The 21,051-nt window shown below is 42.2% G+C and overlaps 1 protein-coding gene across 1 annotated transcript in view; it reads right to left on the bottom strand.

The window, feature by feature from the left end:
• Positions 1-459: 459 nt before the first annotated feature.
• LOC115394609 (succinate--hydroxymethylglutarate CoA-transferase) overlaps positions 460-21,051 on the bottom strand; it is a 67,025-nt gene continuing 46,433 nt past the window's right edge. The window contains exons 13-14 of the mRNA XM_030099954.1: positions 4,675-4,738; positions 460-1,113 (exon numbers count right to left, since the gene is read on the bottom strand). Of these exons, the coding sequence (XP_029955814.1) occupies positions 950-1,113; positions 4,675-4,738 (228 nt within the window). The 3' untranslated portion in view covers positions 460-949. The remainder of the gene's footprint in view (positions 1,114-4,674; positions 4,739-21,051) is intronic.

The following is a 21,051-nucleotide window of genomic DNA, read 5'->3' as shown; positions in this document are numbered from 1 at the left end:
CTACTGTTAATAAACTTGGGTGTATTGAGTAAACATGGACCAAACCATTATGAAGGAAATGTTGGGGGAGGTTGTTATTTCTCTGAAAATGGGATTTCATTATTTAAATTAGGTGCAACACACAAAAGCAACACATGGGGGACTTCATTGTAGGATTTATCAAGATTGCATAGTCTGAATCCTTCAGAAAACATTTTAATGCTTCCTCCCTTTGAATCCTGCTTCCACAGTTACTTTTCTAAATGCATGATTGATGACTGTTTACTTGGGTTTCTGACGTTTATTTAAATACTTTTTTTTTTCTTTCCTAGAACGTCGTGCACGTTGGTCAGACACCTGCTTGTTCACTGAAATGCACCATCGGATCAGGAAATCCCATTAAAGAAAGACAAATACCAACATCCACGCTGCTGAAAAACAACTATAAAAGTGTCCGATCATCAGATTCTGATGTGCAGATGATGGAAATACTTTATTCACAACCAGCTGCTCGTAAAAAGTTACAACCACAGTCATAAAAACACATATTTTTACAAGTGGTGGAGTGACAATGGAGAGAACTGGGCTTTAAAGCTGTTTATGAGTCCAGTGTTTGAAGGAGCACAACTAAAGTTGCATTATAAATGTTGCTTTTACATTATTGGACTGTTGCTGTAAACTGATCGGAGTGTTTGATTTCAGTTATCCTGTTGAGTTGATTGTATGATTGTGATGAGGTATTGTTTGTATCACAGAAGGAGTGATATTTATAGTGCATACTGTGTAAAAAACACAATTTATATACATATCACAGTAGAAAATCAGCAATAATCACTTCCTAAAGAGAAGAATTAGCTGTGAAAAATGCTCTTCTATGAAGAATAAAAGTGGAGTGCAGCTCTGAGGACATTCAGCTGGATTGAACCTGTTTGTCCTTGTTCTTGTCGGCGTCTCGTTGCCTCTGAGCCAATCAGGACACTCGGTTCTGGACCACCACCCCCGACTCCAGCAGGGCCTGGATGGTCTCCTCACTGTAGGCCAAGGTGTCCCGGAGCACCTGCACCGTGTGCTGACCAATCAGAGGAGGGGGCGTCGGCCCGGCAGGCGAGAAGCTGCTGAACCGAACGGCTGGACCTGAAGACAAACAAACAAACAAACAAACAAACAAACAAACAAACAAACAGCTCGTATGTTCGTGGGGTTTCTGACACGGTCACAATATAATATGATTCAATAACCTAAAATAATCATCTTCAGTTCAAAGCCAACTGATTTTCAAATGTTTGCACTTTTTCAAGAGATATGAGGAGAAAAATTAAAGACATATATTCAAAATCTCTGGTATTTTAAGGTTAATTTAAACGTGTTTCTAAGATAAAACTGGAAATCATCACGCAGAATTCTCACAAAAAAAAATCTCACAAACAAAAGACAAAAAGCTCATTGAATGTTTGTTTGAATCACTGTACCACATGCTTTTTAAAGCTGTGCACGCTCGTTAAAAAAAAAAAAAAAAAAAAAAAAAAAAAAATGAAGAAACAATGACCGTTGACCTTGTGAGATTCTGTTTTCGGTTTATTCTTTGTCTTTTCTGTTCAGCAGCGAGCGAGGAACGACGGGAACAAAACAGTTTATTTGGGGAAACTCATAACAATCCGCTGATTTTAAAGAACAGCACTAATGAGCCGAACTCTCACAGTGTGTGTGTGTGTGTGTGTGTGTGTGTGTGTGTGTGTGTGGTGTTGGAGGCCACTCGTGCATCATCACAAGAGTGTGTGCGTGTGCGTTGGGGGTGTCAGGGCAAATAATTAAGGAATAAGGTTACGTAATCATTTCATTCAACCATCACATTTCTCTCTCTTCTTTCTTTCTTTCTTTTTGTTTTTTTTTACATCCAAACTGCAGAGTTTGTGTCGAACTAGAACTGGGATGGATTAATCCATTAAATCTGATTAATCACAGAAAAAAACCTACTTGAACTTAATGGTGCTTCACTTTCACACACAGAAGGTTTCTCGGTGCGCCTGAAGTTCATTACTTATAAATCCAATGATTGATTCACTGGTTTACAAACACACACACACACACACACACACACACACACACACAAGCCCTGGCTCGTCATGTTCTAGTAGAACCACCAAGAAACTAATCCTACTGGTTAATTACAGATAATCCCAATTACTGATAAGTGGTCATGGGAAGTTACAGAATACTGGTTAATGATTAGTTGGACAGTTCTGAATAGGTGTCAGTTTAGCGCCACCTGCAGGACAAAGCCCTAATTTTCTTTATTTGTTCATCACGTTTCAGTCTTTCAGCTATTTTAATTATATAACATCAGCTGTGGCCTCTATTAATGGACACACACTTCTGTTACTGTTTGTTCTCAGTTATTTCCTGGCTCGAAAACAGTGTGCGTGCACGCGCACGCGCGCGTGGACACACACACAAACACACACACAGGAATGTCATCAACAGGGCGGCCAATGAATGTTCTGAGCAGCACGTTTTCACACTCAATTAACCTCTGAGGGACAACCGACACACACACACACATATGCACGAACGCACACACGTAGACATGCACAGTGGACAGTTTCACACAAACATCGTACACATGCGCACACAATGTGCACACTGGCATGCACTTGTGTCTGGTGTTGTTTACTAAACAGGGATGAACAGAAGAGTTCAGAGCAAAGAAAAGGATATTGTTAAGGCTGTGAACACACACACACACACACACACGCACACGCACACGCACACGCACACGCACACGCACACGCACACACACACACTATGGTTTGTTGTAAATCACAAGAGGAAAGAAGATAACAGGACAAATGGAAACTCACAAGATGTCGTATTACATGGTGTGTGTGTGTGTGTGTGTGCGCGTGTGTGTGTGTGTGTGTGTGTATGTGTGAGAGTGGGAGTGTGTGTGTGTGTGTGTGTGTGTCCATCAGATGGAAACCATCCGTTCCTGCTGTCAGTCACTGTCACTCTCTCTTTATGTCTTTGAATGAAACCAGAAGCTTCATAGATTCATGAAATCCAGACTTTCGTTACTCAGACTGTCAGACAGCTCAAAAGAAAAAAAAAAGAAAATAAAGAAGGAAAATAGAGGATTATCCATATTTTTCTTCAATGGGAACAAACTTATTAAGCTTTTACAAATCAACCAGTTCTTCTGAGACTTTCCATCCCTAAAACATGTGTTCAAGTGGAAACGGAAACTTTGTTTAGGTTTGTTTACATGACAACGGTGCTCGGAGTCACTGAAGCATTCTGAACTTTTTGAAAACTCCATGGAAATGCCACTTTTCTGAAATGTTGTTAGTGTGCATGAACATCGCAGCCATGCTAAATGGAGTTTTTGCAGATGGTCAGTAGATGGACTGAAAGGTTTTCCTCCACAGTATCATGACTCTCAGTCCAGATTCTCCTGGACTTGGTAGTTTTCGAGTCGATCGTCACTGTAATAACAATCCTACTTGGTCGTCTGTCCATATGAATGACCGTGTTCTCATCGTTGTTGTTGTTTATAGTGTATTGTTGTCCTCGCATGCCTGTGTGGTTTCAAAAAGGTCACAATCTATTGAGTATTGAGTCGTTTGCCTGTTCCTGAGACTCATATTAGGAAGCAACTTAGAAATGGAATTATACTGGTGCATATCACTGGTGACCACTAGATGTCACTGTATGACAGCAGAAAGTTGCTACAGTATTTCTGTTCTTACCGTATTTAAGTAAAATTCGGAAACAGAAAAAGATAATCGGAAAGAGTCTGTGAGAAACTTGTGAGTGACTGAAGAAAAGCAATAAAAACAGATCACGTTAGGCTATAAAGGCCAAAAACAAGAAAACAGATGGTTATTGAAGAGAAACCGAGGATAATCTAATGTCCAATCACTTCTGCTCATGGAAAAAATGCTTGGGACGTGTGACCATGTGTCATTTTCCACTTCAGGATGCATTTTTTGACAAATGCAACTCATGTTGTACGACATGCATTCTGGAAAATACAATATTTGAAATCATCAAGTTAATGTAAACTATTCAAGTAGTTAATAAAGGTCTACTGATCCAACCTGAGGGGATTTGTTCCCCGACACGAAGAAAAGAATCTGGCAGGCAAACAGTTCAGTAAATCTTGGTCACCTGATTATTTTCATGGAAAAAATTTGACACTGGTTCAGAAGGCTTCATTGAGGAAACGGCCTGACGCCAAGCCGACACACACCGACCTGCCTGCTCGTTATGGATGTCTTCCTGCCGGGACCGACACACACTCGCGGGTTCGAAGACGGATTAGACTGTAAATACGCAGAGGTGGACAAACAGCTTCCTCCGAGTGGAAACACGCTGAGATCCATCAAACCCGCTGAATCCCCGCGGACGAGGCCGTGTGTGTGTGCGTGCATGCGTGTGTGTTTCTGCTGAGCTCAATCTTGTGGTTTTGATGAAAGTATTTGTTTGTGTGTCCGTGAAAAAGTTCAGACAGAGGCTCGTCCCTTCGGAGCGGCTTTCTGTGGCGTGTCGGCAGGACATCCATATAACTGCATCCCGATGAACAGAAAAAAACAAACCTTCTAGGAAAAACGCCGTTTAACAAGCTGGTGTCAAACAGAGAGGGCTGAGGGTGAGGCAGAGGACAGCTGTGTGTGTGTGTGTGTGTGTGTGTGTGTGTACCAGGTACAGCGATGCGTCCCGCTGTCGGATGGTTCATCTCCTGGATAAGACCGTTGTGTTTGACCTGTAAACAAGCAGACATTGAAAACACGGCCGTCAGCGGAGGATACAGACTTCCCATTAAATCCTCACTGTTGCCTTTCATCAGTCTCATAAATATTAGAAAGCAGATCCTAACTGGACCCAGAAGGCAGGATTACACAACATCCCGTCGGCCTGTTTGTCTTTGTTTGGGCTTGAGTAAAACCAGCAAACGACCATCTCGTCTCATCTGGACCTTTTCTGAGATTTTCTATGACTTGCAGATATCCTCTCATTTGTCAGTACCTGTTGGTATCTGACGTGTGTTTGGTCGTGTCTGGGCACTTGTTAGTCTGATGACTATTTTGTCAATTGCTGTCATTTGTTTTTGCCTGACTGAAAGTGGTAAGAAGTTTTTTAATGAAGTCCACCAAACCCAAAACCAAGACCAAGGCAAGACCAGGACTTCAAGGGCCAGAGATCCTAGAAGCCCTTGAAAATGTGGTCTTGAGACCAATCTCAAACACTGCAAGGAATAAACATGACTGTTCATTACCTTTATTAGGTGTCTCCATAAAAGAACGAAAAACCTGACAGAGATAACCGACTTGTGTCTTGTTGGAACCTTTCTAAACGGTTCTGTCATTTGCTTCTCTTTGTTGGTCTCTGATTTTAAACTGTTTAGTAACCTTCTTGTCTGTTCTCAAATTAATGGACCAAACATACTGAAAACCTGTTCTGATGTAGAAATGATGTACCAACCACCACAGTCTAATCCGAAGGAGAGCCCTCATTAAGCACCGAGCTTTAAACAATCCCACTAGTGTATTTAGGCCAGATGAAGTTGGGAAAGTTTTAGAGAGGAAAATACATCACAAGCGCTCCGAGGTGACATCTTTTTTTTTTTTTTTTTGTTCCACAGTTAAATGTGTCAGCCTGGATGCTGCCGGGTGAATGTCGGGAGCAGAAAGCTAAATGTAGAGCTCCCAAAAAACATGATGGAGGATTATGTAAGGATCACAGAGTAGAATGTGGAGCATGAGGAGGTGGAGGGGACCGAGTCACTGGAGTAAACCATGCAGGGCGAGTGGGGAAACATATCAGCTTGGTCCGTACAGAGAGCTGGAGCCTGTTTGGAATGTTTCCCCTGTCTCTACACACACTCAAGGTGTATCGTCAGCGACCTCAGAACTCACTCCTTTAATCCGCCTCAATATCTTTTTTCCTCCATACCTCATGATGAATTGTTCTGAAGATTTTCAAACTCCTAAATGTAGATTTATATCACTTTGTGAAGATGTTTTTAACCTTTCACATGCAATAGCAAGTCTGCACTCACATTTTATGCATCAGAAAAAATCCCTTACCGGCTTAATTTGAAGAAAAAGTTAATCCGCAAGAAGAATTTTATATAATGCAACATTTATGCCAACAGCAATGCAGGAATTTGGAATCAACCTTATATGAGGCCCAAAAATCAAACTGAAAATAAGACGTCAAATCCAATGCGAAGATTCACGATGACATCCAAAATAAACCACCAGACCTTTCAAAGCGACGTGAAACTGAACAATATCACACATAATTCACCATTTAAACACTTTTACGGCCCTGTTTGGAAAAAGGTTTAAGTGAAACGTTTCAGAAAAGTTTCACAAGCAACGTCCATTTTCACAAAAACAGCAGAAACACTGAAGAAGATGCAGTGAGCATGCCAGGCCACGGGCTGGCGCTGCTGGTTGATTTCATGATTAAATTTATGATTACAACCCAAGAAGCTACTGCATGTCAAGCAATACAAATAAGGATAAACCATTCACTTCCACTTGAATGTTTAACGTTTTGTTCAGAAATGGGTGAAAATACGTCATCATCACTACTGGAGTGACTGAATAATGTCAAAACACACAAAAAGCTACGGCTGTTTTTGACTTGATCCATGAAAAGGTCTGAAACCAGATGTTCATCACGATCAACATGCATCAGCCTCCTGAATCACAGGCCAAAGTACATTCAGTGTGAAAACCTTTACACACCCCATATTTTCACTTCCCTGGCATGCTGACCCGCAGCTGTCACCAAACACCGTCACCACCGGCCGAAACACGGCAAACGCAAACCCAGAAATTTAGAAAAACAACCGTTTTTAATGAATAAATCTCAAAATGGATCTCTGTTTGTCGGTCCTGGTTGTCCTGACCTGCAGGTCTCAGGGACCTGGAAGTTTTAACAAGTGGTGACAGATTTAGACGAGTCTTCTATCAGGGGAGATAAAGGAGGGGAAAGAGAAGAGGAGGGCTGCTGACGCGCCGCCTCCTCCTCCGGTAACGAGGCCGCCGTGACGTTACAGATAAATCAATTGAGATGAGAGAATGTGATGAAACGTGGAGCGTCAAACGCTGCACAAAAACAGCTCGGTGACCTGGAAAGTGCCTTCCTCAATACATTTCTAAAGGTCGAGTTGTTCTCAGGTTAGATTTATTAGAGAGAAGTGCAGCGCTCGCAGCTGATTCACACAAAACAACAAACAAATATAGCTTCTCCAGCGTGATGCTCTCTTACTCGTGGATCTGTAGGAAACGTCTTGAAACCTGAAGGCCCCTAACAAAGTGCGCTGTGACTTCATTTTTCTCTGTTTAACGACTGAAATATGGCTGGAGCAAGTTGGGTGGATTATTAGAAAAAGAAATGACAAGAAACAGAACAAGTCAGTTTAAACATGCCAGAAATGAGGCTGAAATATGACAGACTGAGCCTGAGAATGTGGTCGAAACAGAGCTGAAACTGGGCAGAAACAGGGTCTAAATGTGTCATAAACAGGCTCTAAACATGAGGGACAAAGGTAAGCTGTTAGATACGGAGCCAAAACAAGGCTAAAACAAGGCTGGAACAGCAGTGAAAGATGTAGCAGGGCTGTAACTGATCAGACACGGGCCTTAAAAACGTCAGACATAGGATGTACTGCAAATATGATATAAACACGGATCAAACTTAAGAGACAAAGGGCCTAAGTAAGGTGGACACATGTAAGAAACGGGGTCATTACATGGGCTACACATGTCAGAAACAGGGCTAAAACAAATACAGGAGTACTAAGACATGTCAGAAACAGGGTGAAAACAAGGCTGGAACAGGAGTAAAAGATGTAAGAAATGGGTTGGTAACATTTCAGACACAGAGCTGAAACATGCCTTAAACATGGCTTCAACATGTGAGAAACAGGGCTGAAACATGTCAGACACACAGGTAAAACAGGACTAAAACATGTCGGAAACAGGGTTAAAAACCGAACAAAAACAGGAAATAAGCACAAGAGGCCACACAGAGACCAAAGGCCAAAGTAAGACTAAAAAATGTCAGAAACAGGCATGTTACCTGGTCTAAGGTGTCAGAAACAAGGCTGAAACATGGCAGACAAAGAGCTGCAGCATGGCTGAACAGTTCTTAAACATGTTGGAGACAGAGCTATGGCGAAGCCCACATGCCAAACACTGAGCCAAAAGAAAGGCTGAAACAGAGTCAAAAGTTACAGCAGCTGTTACTGAGTTAAAGTAGTAAGAAATATGACAATTTATCACCAATACAATTTTTCTCTAAAGCTTCTAAATTTTCTGGCTAAACACGTTCAACCGGTTGTTGAAACTGTTCAGTTGTTTTGGGTTTTTTACAAACCAAAACAGGAAGGCGGAACCAACGAGACCCGTGCTCCCAAAGAGCACATCACACAGGAAACAGGTGAGACAGGACCAACAGATGGACAGGGCAAATCACTACGGATCCACAACACACACACGCACACACACACACACACACACACACACACACACACACACACACACCCCTCCAGAGGCGAGGGTTTAATAAGAGCCTACGTCTGATCGATGGTTTTAATTTAAACATCAAACTGTGCAGGAAGTCAAGCACTGCTAAACGAATTACACCGTGTGTGTGTGTGTGTGTGTGTGTGTGTGTGTGTGTGTGTGTCACATGTACTGAATCAGAATGCAACACAATTATTTCTGGTCCTTTTTTTTTGTATTTTAAAAGCGTGACAGAGTCTTCTGAGTCGACGCTGCTGGAGACCGAAGCTTCGGCTGATTGCTGAAGGAGAATTATCATTAAAGACGTCGCAGGAGTCCAGAGTTTAACTTTCAGGATGGATCCTGCATCAGATCGGCAGCGCCTGCCTCGCATCACATCGCGTCTAGGAAACAGTCGTCATGGGCTTCCTTCTTCCTCGTGAGATGATGATGAATATGCGTCAAGGATCAGTCGAGTGTTGATTTGCGTCGCCTGCTGTGATCGAACGGCCCGACTCTCCAGAGCTCCTGCAGGTGTAGCTGCTTCCTCTTCCTCTTTCCTCTCTTCTCAGAGTTTTTCCTTTCCTTTGGATGCCAAGTCAAAGAAAGGGCAAAAGCTGACGAAGTCAAATCCATGAGAGGTGAAATTTCTTTCCAAGAATGTGACTCAGGCTACGCTAACTGAAAGCCGAAAACCTCTGCAGCGTTTTGGATGTCCGTTTACATGACAACTTTTTGAAAATGGCCTCCAAAGTGAAACTTTTTAAAATTGCTCTAACTCCATCTCCAGAGAAACAGGGAGGAAAGGCGTCTTTTTGAAAACACTCCGACTAGATCTCCATGGAAATGGGTGAAAACGGTCATTTTCTGACTCCATCTCCGACGCAGGGACATCTCCTCTTCATTCACGCTTGTTAAAACATTCTTTGATGGTGTGGGCTGCAGCTTACAGGTAAACCACAAACCATTTGGAACCACTAAGCATTTGGAAGTGGTTCCTCCCTTCGATGTTCTGAGGAGGTGTAGATGAAGATGCTGAGTCAGTGTTTTTGATGGGATGGAAAAACGACCACAAAGTTAAATGAAGTGGGACCGTTCACCTAAATAAAGTGCTGTGAAGGATTTAGCAGGCAGAGTGATGAAGTCAGACTGATAATCAGCCAAGTGAAGCTCTTCAAGCAAGTCAGTCAGATAATAAGATGGATGAAGTTAATGGAAACCCTCAAACAAATCTCGAGGAGCCCTGCTGCTGCCTGAAGCCAAAACTGGAAAATAAAGGCGAGATCTAAAGGCTTCCAGTCTCATTCAGATAAATATTTATATTTGAAGATTAGCTTGTAATCATTCTGAATCTGGATTCAAGTTCGGAACTAGTTTTGGGATATTTCAGACCCGATTCTTTGGACTCGTCAGAGACTAGTTTTGGAGTGATCCAGTCTGCTTTGATGGTTTGAACTGTCGTTCGGCCCGAGGTTGGGACGAATCTTTGAGACCATTTGGACGAGTCAGGGATTAAACTGTGGGTCTACTTTGGGCTATAGCTTACGACTGTAAAAGCAGGTTTTAGAACAAACTAGTAGTAAATTTCAATCAGTTGTAGAAATAATTTTAGAATGTTTGAACCCAAAACTGTTTTTTTTTTTTTTTTGTTTAATGTAGTTTTCGGTTACTTTGGTGCTGCATGTCCAGTTGGGTTTTGTGAACTTCAACTGGATCCTCTTTAAAAAGACTTGAATCTGCACTTACGTATGCCCCAAAGAACTAATTACCATGGCCATTTTGGACATGCTCAGTAGCCGCTTTTCAAAAAAAGTTGCATTTCCAGGCTACGAAAACTGAAGTCGAGTAAACCCCCTCCCTAAAACGCTCGGAAAGTCTTCACTTTTCACTTGAGAACATTGTGTAAACGGAGCCTTAATGTGAGAGAAAAACATGTCTACTGGGAGAATTGGTGGGGATTTGAACACCGTTTAGCTCTGAATGAACTGAGACGTGCTCTACGAGCCGGAGGCGGTTTGACAGCCACAACCAGCTCGAGCTGTTGTTCCGTGATCACGAGATGTTTGAAAGCAGCCGGCATTAGTTCATCCCTCTTTCATGTTACACTTCTCCGAGCTCATCTGGACTTTTGTAAAGTAATCAGAGAAACATTTCGCATGGTGAAGATCCAATTTTGTTTGGACGCACGCTTCAAGAATTTAATGGAGTCGAGCATCAAACAAGTAACGCTCGCTGATTTCTATGGCTACAGAAAACAAATGGAGAAGGAGGAAAAAAAATCAAAGTTAGGAGGCTTATACAGGACATATGAGGTGGCTCCTCTATGCAAAAACAGATATACAGTGTGTGTGTGTGTGTGTGTGTGTGTGTGTGTGTGTGTGTGTGCGTGTGTGTGGTACATGCGTGCATACAAGTATGATTGCATGCATGTGTGTGTAATCCTATCTGCTTGTTATGCAGGGTATCATTATGTCCATATGGGCATTACACACACACACACACACACACACACACACACACACACACACACACACACACACACACACACACACGTGTGCGCGCACACACTTTATTTAGTATTTCTGGTATTTGTTTTAATAACCAATAAAATAGAAACAGAATTAACCCAACAAATTGTGCCAGTGGAAAGCAGCAGAAAATAACTGAGTGAAGATGAAACGGTTTTCAGGATCTGCTTCCTGAACTGGAAGTTTCTCAACTGACAAACAGGAAGTTTGAATTTACCTTTAGGTTTGATTTTAGACTGATTTGGGAGTATTTCATTGGATTTAATGACTTTGTCCAGGAAATTGGCAGTATTTCAGATGGATTTGGTCTGGTTCTGGACAAAGGGTTGGATATATAGTGTTGGACCCACTTTAAAATAATTGATTTAATCTGATGTTAGAATTTGACTGGTTCAAGACCGATCGGATTTTAGAAATGACTTGTTTTGGATTTTATTTGGACTACAGTTTGCAGACTGCTTCGAGCTCTTTTTTTCTTGACTGAGCTTTAGATGTGGTTTTTGTTTTTTCTGAGTTATTTTGGATGTTCCAAAGCAGGGTTTGGGATTCTGGTTTTGGATTCTTTGAACTGGCTTTGACTCGGGTTTGGACCTCTTTTGTCTCTGTTCTTTGATTTTGCTTTATGCTGTAATTTAAATTGATTTGGGACTATGGATTTTCCTTTCATCTTTTTATACATGGTTGGTACTCATTTTTAACGGTGCTCATTCTAGTTATGGACTAGTTCTAGTTTTGGACCTCGGTCTTTCATCAAGGCAATTTGGGACCTGGTTCTGAACTTTCCAGTGACTGGTTGGGGACAAGGCTTTTAACTTGCTTGGATTTGAAATTGGATTAAAAATCTAAGGAGTAGATTTCTATCAATTTTTGGAAACAAATAACTTTTTTTTTTTTTTGCTCTACTTTTAGATCTAATCTTTGACTTGTTTTGTCTGATTTGGATCGTCAGGTTTTGGTTCTGATGTTGGCTCGTTCACACTTCCCGATTCTCACCAGGCCAGTTTCAGGATGTGAGTTCGAACCGGGGGCCGTGAGTGGCGGTCCTCACAGAGACAGTTGTACAAACATGCCTGTATTAGCAGCAGAACGAGGGAAAAAAAGCCGTGAAGCAGAGTGGGAGGGTGTCTGTAGGCCGTTACCAGCCCGATCAAAGGAACAATGATCACAGAACAGCTTTGTGGTTTGTCCAGCCACGTGCCTCCTCTTCCTCCTCCTCCTCCTCAGTTCTGTTTCAATCTCCACCTTCCTCAATGATTTACCCTTCTTTCTTTCTTATGCCGCATTCCACAGCTGCAACCACCTTGAAGATATCACAGAGCCGTGCCATTGTTCACACGTTCTCTAGTGGACACAGGAAACACCACCAGAAATCACATTTAACGAAACACCAGTTTCCAAACAATCGACTCGGGAAATTGTGTTCATTTGATGGACTGATTCTGTTAATCTACAACTTATTCAGTCTGGGATCACAGGAAGTGTTTCCTATAAACTGTTCTGATCCCCTACATGTAGATGTTTCTGGTGTGTTAAAACTAGATTTTCCCAGTGAAAAGGGAGGTGGATGTGCCACACAGCACTGCCACGAGAGGCTTCATCAGAGCTCTTCGTCCAGCAGTGGGGTTGTAGGTTCCCACGTTTGGATCCCACAACTGACAGGTTACATCCATGAGAAAGACCTTTGACCCCCGGAGGTTTGCCGAGCGCTGACCTGCGACAGCGCACTCTTCCTAGCCGACTAAAGTTAATGAGGATTACGATGGGTTAAATGCTCCATCCCGGCTCTAGATGGGTGAATTCTAGCGGTGGGAGGGCGAGTGAAAAAAACCGGGCAGGTGGCTTCCTGACATGTGGACGAGGAGCGGAGGAGGCATTTTCCCAGTGAAGATTAAACCAAACCCCCGAACATCTGCGGAGCTAACGTCTCCGCGGCTCCTGTCAGCCCTCCATCAGCTCAGATGATGACTTCTTCACCCTCCCTGCTCTTCCAGCTCTTTTAACGCCTCCTCTGCCTCCCCATCACTCTCTCCTCCTTCCCCTCCGCCCTTCATCCCCTCACTCACAGGCTTTGAAGCTTGCTGTGGCAGTCCATTAAGTCGACTAACCAGCACCCACGGGAGCCATCCGGGCCCGCTGTTACATCACGTTACTGCAACATCAAGGAGAGGAGGATGCCGAATGTGCTCAGCGGCAGGATGTATGTTGACTGAGCGTGTGTGAAGATCTGAGGTTGCCTGAACCTGCTGCTCTCAGTTTGACCTCGCCAATCAAAGAAGCCTCTGAATATGGCAGTGTTTTTATTCCTGTGAAGTGTCAGAGCTCCAGTTTTTTTTCCCTCCCTGCCATATAAGGCCTCATATGAGCACTTGACAGGATTTTTAGATGTGTTACATAAAGCCGCGGCCCGGATGGTAAAGGCCCCCGGTGGTTTTCGGTTTTTCATGATTTCAGCTCATAACATGAATAATGCTCTTCATGGTGTTCTGTAAATGAGAGTGTTTTAGTTGGAGAAATATTTCATTTCTAGCTTTGAAAAGTAAAGCAGTGACGTCGTGACTTCCCCTTCAAACGCGTCCTAAAATAAGATCAGACGATGGTGATTTTGGTCTCCCGCAGAGTGACAGTCGCGGTTTCTGTGACGTTCTTTTTTTTTTTTTAAAAGGCATGTCTTTGACTGATGTGCAGGTCGCTGTCACTGCACCGACGCCCCAGCTCTTCTCTGGAATGAACCCACTCACTCCTGTCCTGTCACCGCTGAGAAGATTTGTCATGGTGAACTTTATGATCCCAATTTCTGGTAAAGGAACTATCAAGAGTGATCCAATCACTCCAGTTAGCTTCTTTTCATTGGTTTCCTGATAAATCTAGAAAAAAAAAACCAAACTATTAAATTCTTCTTTTAACATATAAAGCTCAGAAAAACCAGGCTACATCATATCTACTGTTAGTCCCACACTGTCCAGCAGAACACTTGGTTCTGAGAATGCTGGCTTAATGGAGGTTCCCAGGTTCTCTAAAAGTAGAACAGAAGACAGAGCTTCCAGCTATCAGGGTTCATGTGGAACCAGCTCCCAGTTTCAGTTCGGGAGGCTGACAGTCTCTAAGACTTTTCTATTAAGTAAAACTTAAAGTTAGGGCTGGTTCAGGACTCCCTGGATTTTCTAGTGAAACTGCTATAGGTTAAGACTCCTGTGAGACCTACTCTGAAAGTTCCTGGTTTGAGCCTCCATCACATCTGAATCAAGTAGATTTGATTTTGATCTCTGTCTCTGTCTTATTCATTTTTTTTTTTCCTTTTTCTCTCTCCTCTTTCCCTAAACCCCAACCAGAAAAGCTGAAAGTCTCCACCTCTGTTGACAGGGAGTTTTTTTCCACCATCTCCTCTGGTTGCTCATCTGGAATTCTTGGGTTTGTTGCTTTTGTCGCAATGGAAATAAAACTGAATTCAGTTGATGATTTTGAAAAAAAGTGACTATCATCAAGCATAGAAATAGAGCTTTGTGTCCGTTTTTCACTTCCTTGGTACAATGGTTATCTCAGATAAGATTCAGTAGCAGGTGACATTCTCAGTACTGTGTACAATATTGCACACTGCAATATTGAAAAACTTCCCAATGTTGAAATTTAACAACTCTAAAGCAATTTAATCAAAATAAATCCAGGTAACAATTATAAGGTTTAATGTCTGAAAATGGGAGCAGGTAAGCTGATTGAAGTCAAATTTACATGATGTTTGTATCAAAATTCATTATCTAGAGTATGTGAGTTCATGTTTCAGTGTTTTTTTTTTTTTTGATACAACAGAGACTCATTGAGTAATCTCAAACTGATTCTAATCCCTAAACAGATCTTAGGTTTCAGAAATTTAACGAGAAAAATCTGCCTTCAGGTTTCACACTCCTCCGTCACACATGCAGGTTATTTGCAGACTGTTGCTGCATCTAAACAACGTCCACCCCCGCCCTCAATTTGCATTCAAGAGAATCTCCTGTTTGTAATTCGGGCGTCTCGTTTCGCAACTGTTTCGCCATCAGCTCTTCCTAAACCGGACACACCTGTGGATTTTTGAGGGAGAAGTCAGGAGTTTACATCTGAGGCATTCGAAACCAGCCGACGGCAGAGAGTCGCGGTTTTCATTGGTCACATTTTGCGTTGGATTTCACCCAGAATGAGTTTAACAAACAAAGGTAACATGTTTCCAAACAAGTAAGCCGAGACAAAAAGAATGGAATTGGTGTAAATAACAGAGACTTTGGATTTCTGGGGGATTTATGGCTCCTGTTATGAATAACTCTTTACGCAGATGATACTCTATTTTATAATCTGATATTGTTTTCCCACTGTGGGCCATTCAAAGCTGCTTTTTATTGAATTTTGTTAGAAACAATCTCGCAACTGTATCGTCTCAGTTTCTTGTCTGTTAACCACATAACTTTATTAAAAATGACTAGATTTTGGTGGTGATAAAAGATATCCAGTATTGAGAGTCATCTTGATGATGTGCATGGTTTGGACCCACGTTCTGACTTTAAGTCTAGCATTTTATTTGTTTGCATTACCAATGAAAAATATCTTTTCTCCCTGCATTTTCTTGAATAACATTTTCCAACTTGCTGTGATCAGAGCGAGTTGGAGGTGGAGGCAGAAATCTGAGGAAATTAAATCTGAACTGAATCCAACTGTGAATAAATCACAAGTAACAGTTCAGTTAACAAAGTCCAGATTTAGTTTAGTCACACAGATGATTATTTGGAGACAAACCTTGTCATGTAATCTGTTCAACATGTCAGAATTATGTGAATGCGAAGCAACAAACCGGCTGAGAAAGGAGATATTTCACACCTGATGTTTATCTCACATAAAATAATCGCATTTTGAGTGAATATTCCCGTTATCCAATGTCTTACTTTAATGACCCATGTATGTTGAGATGTTTCAATCACGCTGAAGTACTGAATGGTAAAAGGTCAACAGACTGCGCTTTCCTGAGGCTGTGTTTCAGGCTTGGTGCGAAGTGGAAACAACGTGCAATGTGTGTGCTTTGGATCAGACTGCTGCCGTATAGAAGAAAACTGAACGTAATGTATGAGTTTGTGTATGTGAGCAGCAGCTGTGCAGCACGGTGACCTCCTGTCAGCGAGCAGCGACACAGTGTTAAATCCCACTGATGCAAACAGCCAAAGATGATTTCATGGTGGATGTTGAGGATCCCAAAACAGAGAGCCGCAGAGAAGGCGACACTGACAGTTTCAACATGGCCTGAAAGACGAGACTCGGGGACGACTGACAGAGACAAACGACCTGAGGACCACAGCAGACATTATCTGACATCATCTTCCCTCTTCGGACCTTCAGACCGACTCCACCTACTGCCGAAGATCAGCTTCTCCAGCCCTTCAGCGACTGAAGATGAAGTGATTAAAATCAACAGAGTTTGTATAATTTAAAGTGAAAGATCACGACAAAGCTCAAAGCATGAAGACATTTACATCATCTACAAAAGTGCCATCTACATAAGGGTATTTTACGTCTACATATTAGAGAACTTAGAGTTGTGTAATTGTGTGAGTCAGGTTTTCTGGCAAAACAAGCTTGAGATAATGACTTATGGTCATATTTTATTTCCTGACTTAAGTGTTAAACACACAATAGAAAATTGGATGAAGGCTCTTTTTCAGGTTGTTGATTTTTAATATTCAAATCAGAAAAAGGAGATAACATGTTTCCTGTTTTTGGTTTTCTCAAATCTCAATTCTACTCTCCTTGAAGAGTCTGAATCGGGACGGGAGGACAGAAAGCCGTCTGCTCCCTGATTGGACAGTTCCTTTTATCAACATCCAATCAGATAGAGGTATAAAGATAAGGACAAAATTCACAACCTTCAGAGTCTTGAACACAGTTTTGTACTTTGTGAACAGCATTATTCTACATAAACTTCAACTATTTTTCACAAATGCAAATCTTGTTTAAAACTATATAAAATCCATTTATATACATTCACAAACTTGAATGGCTGATTTGTTTACAGGGTGGCAAAACTTGATTAACAAATCCAAATATTTATTTAAAGTTGCAAAATGGCTTAACATTGAGCCCACAGTTTATTCTCAGCTGTTTTCTCGCAGCTGGTTCTTGGTCTCAACAGTTACTGTTTTGCTAATCTCCAGCTCTACAATAGCTGATTGTGTAAAAGTTAGCTTCTGTTGTTCTGAGCTATCTGCACATTTTATCTCAGCTTTATGTTTCACTCAGCTCCTCATTTTATCACCCTGTTGTTGTATGATACTCATGTATTCTCTGAATGTACAGTTGTGTTGAGAGATAAAGTCCTGATTAACACATTTAATAGAAAAGCTTATTTTTTTTTGTGGCTGTTTGCCTTAATAAAGAGTTAAATAAACTTCATTGGAACTATGAGGACGGTAAGGGATTGTGCCACAGAGGTCAACAGACTGAGAGGTACAGGAAGAGGTGAACGAGAGGTGAGTCTTTGATGCACATCCCTGATGAAGTGGTGACGGAGGCGATAAACTCTAAGTGGGCAAGAACCCGGAGCTGATCCGGGATTTCTGTGGGATAAAAAGCGGGTTCAGATGCATTCTGGGGTTTTATGAAGGCTTTGACGTTTCGTCGCAGACTTGCTGCCAGCCGGAAGAAGCTCAATAACATCTAAATCTCTGCAGAAGGTGCTGGAAAAACAGATGTAGCGAAGGGAGACCCTGCTGTGGCAGCCAGTCACCGCGAGGTCAGTCAGTCAAAATGAAATGATCAAGAACCGATAAATATCTCCGCCTTTCCCGCATCCTCGATTTTAAAGATGCCAAGTGCTGATAAATGCCTCGATATGTCTGTCCCGCTCAATAAAAAGAGGAGGAATTCACCTTAACGCTCAGGGCTGAAGTGAATCTCACACCATGTGTGGAGACGTCTCCCGTTTCGGTGCAGAGCTTCTCCGCATGTGAGTCACTGAAACCACTTCCACAAACAGCCGGCCAGAGACACATCGAGGAATGGATGAGTGACTTTTGTCTTGGCTTCAGCCACCAATAAAAATTCCTCCTGAATGCACCGCAAGGCCGACGCAGCTCTCCGAAGAAGCTTCGTATGGAAAAGTGTGTGTTACGGGCTGCTTTCAGACCAGACTGCATGCTTCATTGTCCGTACAGCACATTCGACGACATCAGCCTTCTTGGTAAAACCTTGTGCTATAACGAAGCGCCTTGGTTTTCAATCTGCTGTCATTGTTTTCACACATTTTGGCCAGACCAAAGAAAGACTCTGTTTATGCAACTTTTTAAGTGAAAAAGCATGGTTTTTGCATTTTCATTTCAGAAAAGTGCTGTGTTTTTCTTCGGCAGCGATTTCAAAAAGACGTATGCTGAAGGAGAACTTTGGAAAAGTTGTGGTTTTTCTATGTCTACACAGCGACGGTCAAAAAGTTATGTTGTCAGTGGCTCCAAGCACCGCTGTCTTGTAAACAGACGAAAGTAAAAGCAACTAAAGTTTTTTGTTTCCACATGGAAATGTCACGTCGACGGGACCACAGCCTTCCCACATGTGTACATTGAGCTATCTGGATCATGCTACACCTCCAAAAACAGGATTCATTCTTGATTGTGTGATCAAATCAATTTTTCATCTGGATTCTGGATCCAGAATATGTCCCAGATCGTACAAATCGCTGTTTCTTTGCCCCATTTTCTGTCAGCCTGTCCATTTTTTCACAAAATCTATCCACAAGTTAGTGAGTTATCCTGCTAACCACCCAACAAACCAACATCCGTCAATACATATACCTGCTGGCCAAGGTAAAGTAGGTCAATCTAAATACTGCTGGTGTGAAAGCACTCCTGAGTGTTCCATTCACCACATACAGAAGTGTGTGTGTGCACCGTTAGGTTTTAGTAAATGGAGTTTATTTATAAAGCTCCTTCGTACTGATTTATTAGCCCCCAAAGAGCTTCATATTGTTGTTCATATTGTTGTTCAAGGACACTTCCACATGTGGACAGATGAGGGACAATGTGTGTGTTTCATACACACAAACTATAGAGATTCAAGTGTTTCCGTGCAAATGCAAAACTTTTCTGAAATGAAAACAGGAAAATGATGAGTCAGTCAGATCTTATCTTCTTCACAGTTAGTTCTCTCTCCTGCTGGTCTGAGGACAATGTGAGTGATTGACTATTTATCGTCTGTGTAATTTCCATTTTTTATTCACAAAAAAAAAAAAAAAAAAAAAAATCCTATTTAATTGAAGTAAAAATGCGCGGAGAGCAACAGACATGGAGGCCACTCCGGGCTGAGCTTGACTTCAGACGGACGGCGGGAAATAAAAGGTGTTGCTTTCCAAATGTGGGACAGATGTCATTAAACTCCGTCCTGGTCGATCGCTCCTCTCACATGCATGTTGGTATTTTAGCTCATTAGCTGCTGTTTCATCCACAGTTACATAAAACACATTTTAAGCTGCAGAAAGAGTCCAAAAATAACATGGAATGGCAGCAGCGACGGGCCACATGTCTTCCTCCCTCCCTGCTTTTGTTTGAAACTCCGTCCACTCCTGATTACTCCCCGTCTGTTTATCTCACCCAGTGTCACCGTTTAATTGGACGCCCCCTCCTCCTGCTCCCTCCTCCGTCCCCATGGGAAAGTATGCAGACACATTTTGATTTGATTATGGCGCACAAACCCAACTATGCTCCGTCACATTCCAGCTCCAGCGACCGGGGAGGAAAGTCGAGGGGTCTGTCGAGCAAGGCAGCGAGCGGAGGGCCACTTCGAGGGTTTGAATCCCTCATCCGGACGCCGCATGTTTAACCTTTAACTCGGGCAGCAAACCTCTGCCCTGAGAGCCCAATGAAGCCAATCAGATGTTAATAGTTGAGGCAGCACACCCTCTAGAGGCGAGGGTGTGTCACTGCAAACTGCAACACCACTGCAGCTCAACTGGTTCGACACCTTATCACAAACACCTGATTTGGAGAAAGCAGCTCCACCTGCACCATCTCTACAGCCATGGATCTCTGGTGATACTATGGCAATAACATGTTCAATCTTTGGTTTCATTTAGGAAAAAAATAGATGAAAGGATGCATTCATATTGTAGAAACTCTTAAAGTTCAACAAAAGAAATGTGCATAATTGCAGCACATCGCCAATTCAAAGTCTGCGATGAGAAAACCGAAGTCATGCCAAATCATCAATGGTGACACCGACATCCTGGCTTAACAGATTTTAAAGATGGAGGAAGAATTTGTAAGCAGTTTCATGGATATGACAAGCTCTCCTGACAGAGCAGATTTGAAACGTCAGAAATGATCGAGTCCTCCATTTGATCAATGCCCAATGGAAGTAAAAATAAGAAAAACAACCAGCAAAGAGCAGCAGTTTTTAAATCCTTTTTTCATATGTTAGGTAAAATACCAGTAGTAATCCAATCAGACATGATCGGCGGTGTACACCGCAGCCCTAAAGTTTCTAAACCTTCTGAAAATACCACAGAATGACCAGGGGTTCCTATCATCGAAATTCAGATTAAATGTCAACAGAAACATGTACGCATCGTGAAAATCCTCAAGTGAATGACAATGATCTCACTGATACCAAGATCATGTGAAGGTGAGGAGGTGAAAATCACATTTGAACATCGTGACACATTTTAATCCACAGCTGTTTGTTCGTGGCTAATGAAGTCTGAAGCATTTTGAACACGTTGTAACCATTAGATTCTTGAAACACCTCATTCATGCCATTTTTCCAGAGTAAAAACGTTCTTTCCCTCTCCACATTAAAATGTTCCCTTTTCCTTGTTGCTCACGAACACAACATCCATCCATCTTCTACAATAGTCCATCGCAGGAAAAACACAGAGACAGACAATCAGACACAAGCACGAATCCGGGCAAGTCAAGGTCACCAATCAGCCTCATTTAAACCTCATGCATGCATGTGTTGAGACTATGAGAGGAAAGTATGAGGAGAAAGCCCATGAACCCGAGCAAAAAAACACACAAACTCCTCACAGA

Source organism: Salarias fasciatus, chromosome 9 (assembly GCF_902148845.1).
Source record: "Salarias fasciatus chromosome 9, fSalaFa1.1, whole genome shotgun sequence".
NCBI lineage: Eukaryota > Metazoa > Chordata > Actinopteri > Blenniiformes > Blenniidae > Salarias > Salarias fasciatus.
The sequence above is the reverse complement of the archived record's forward strand: the minus strand, read 5'-3'. Positions and strand labels throughout refer to the sequence as shown.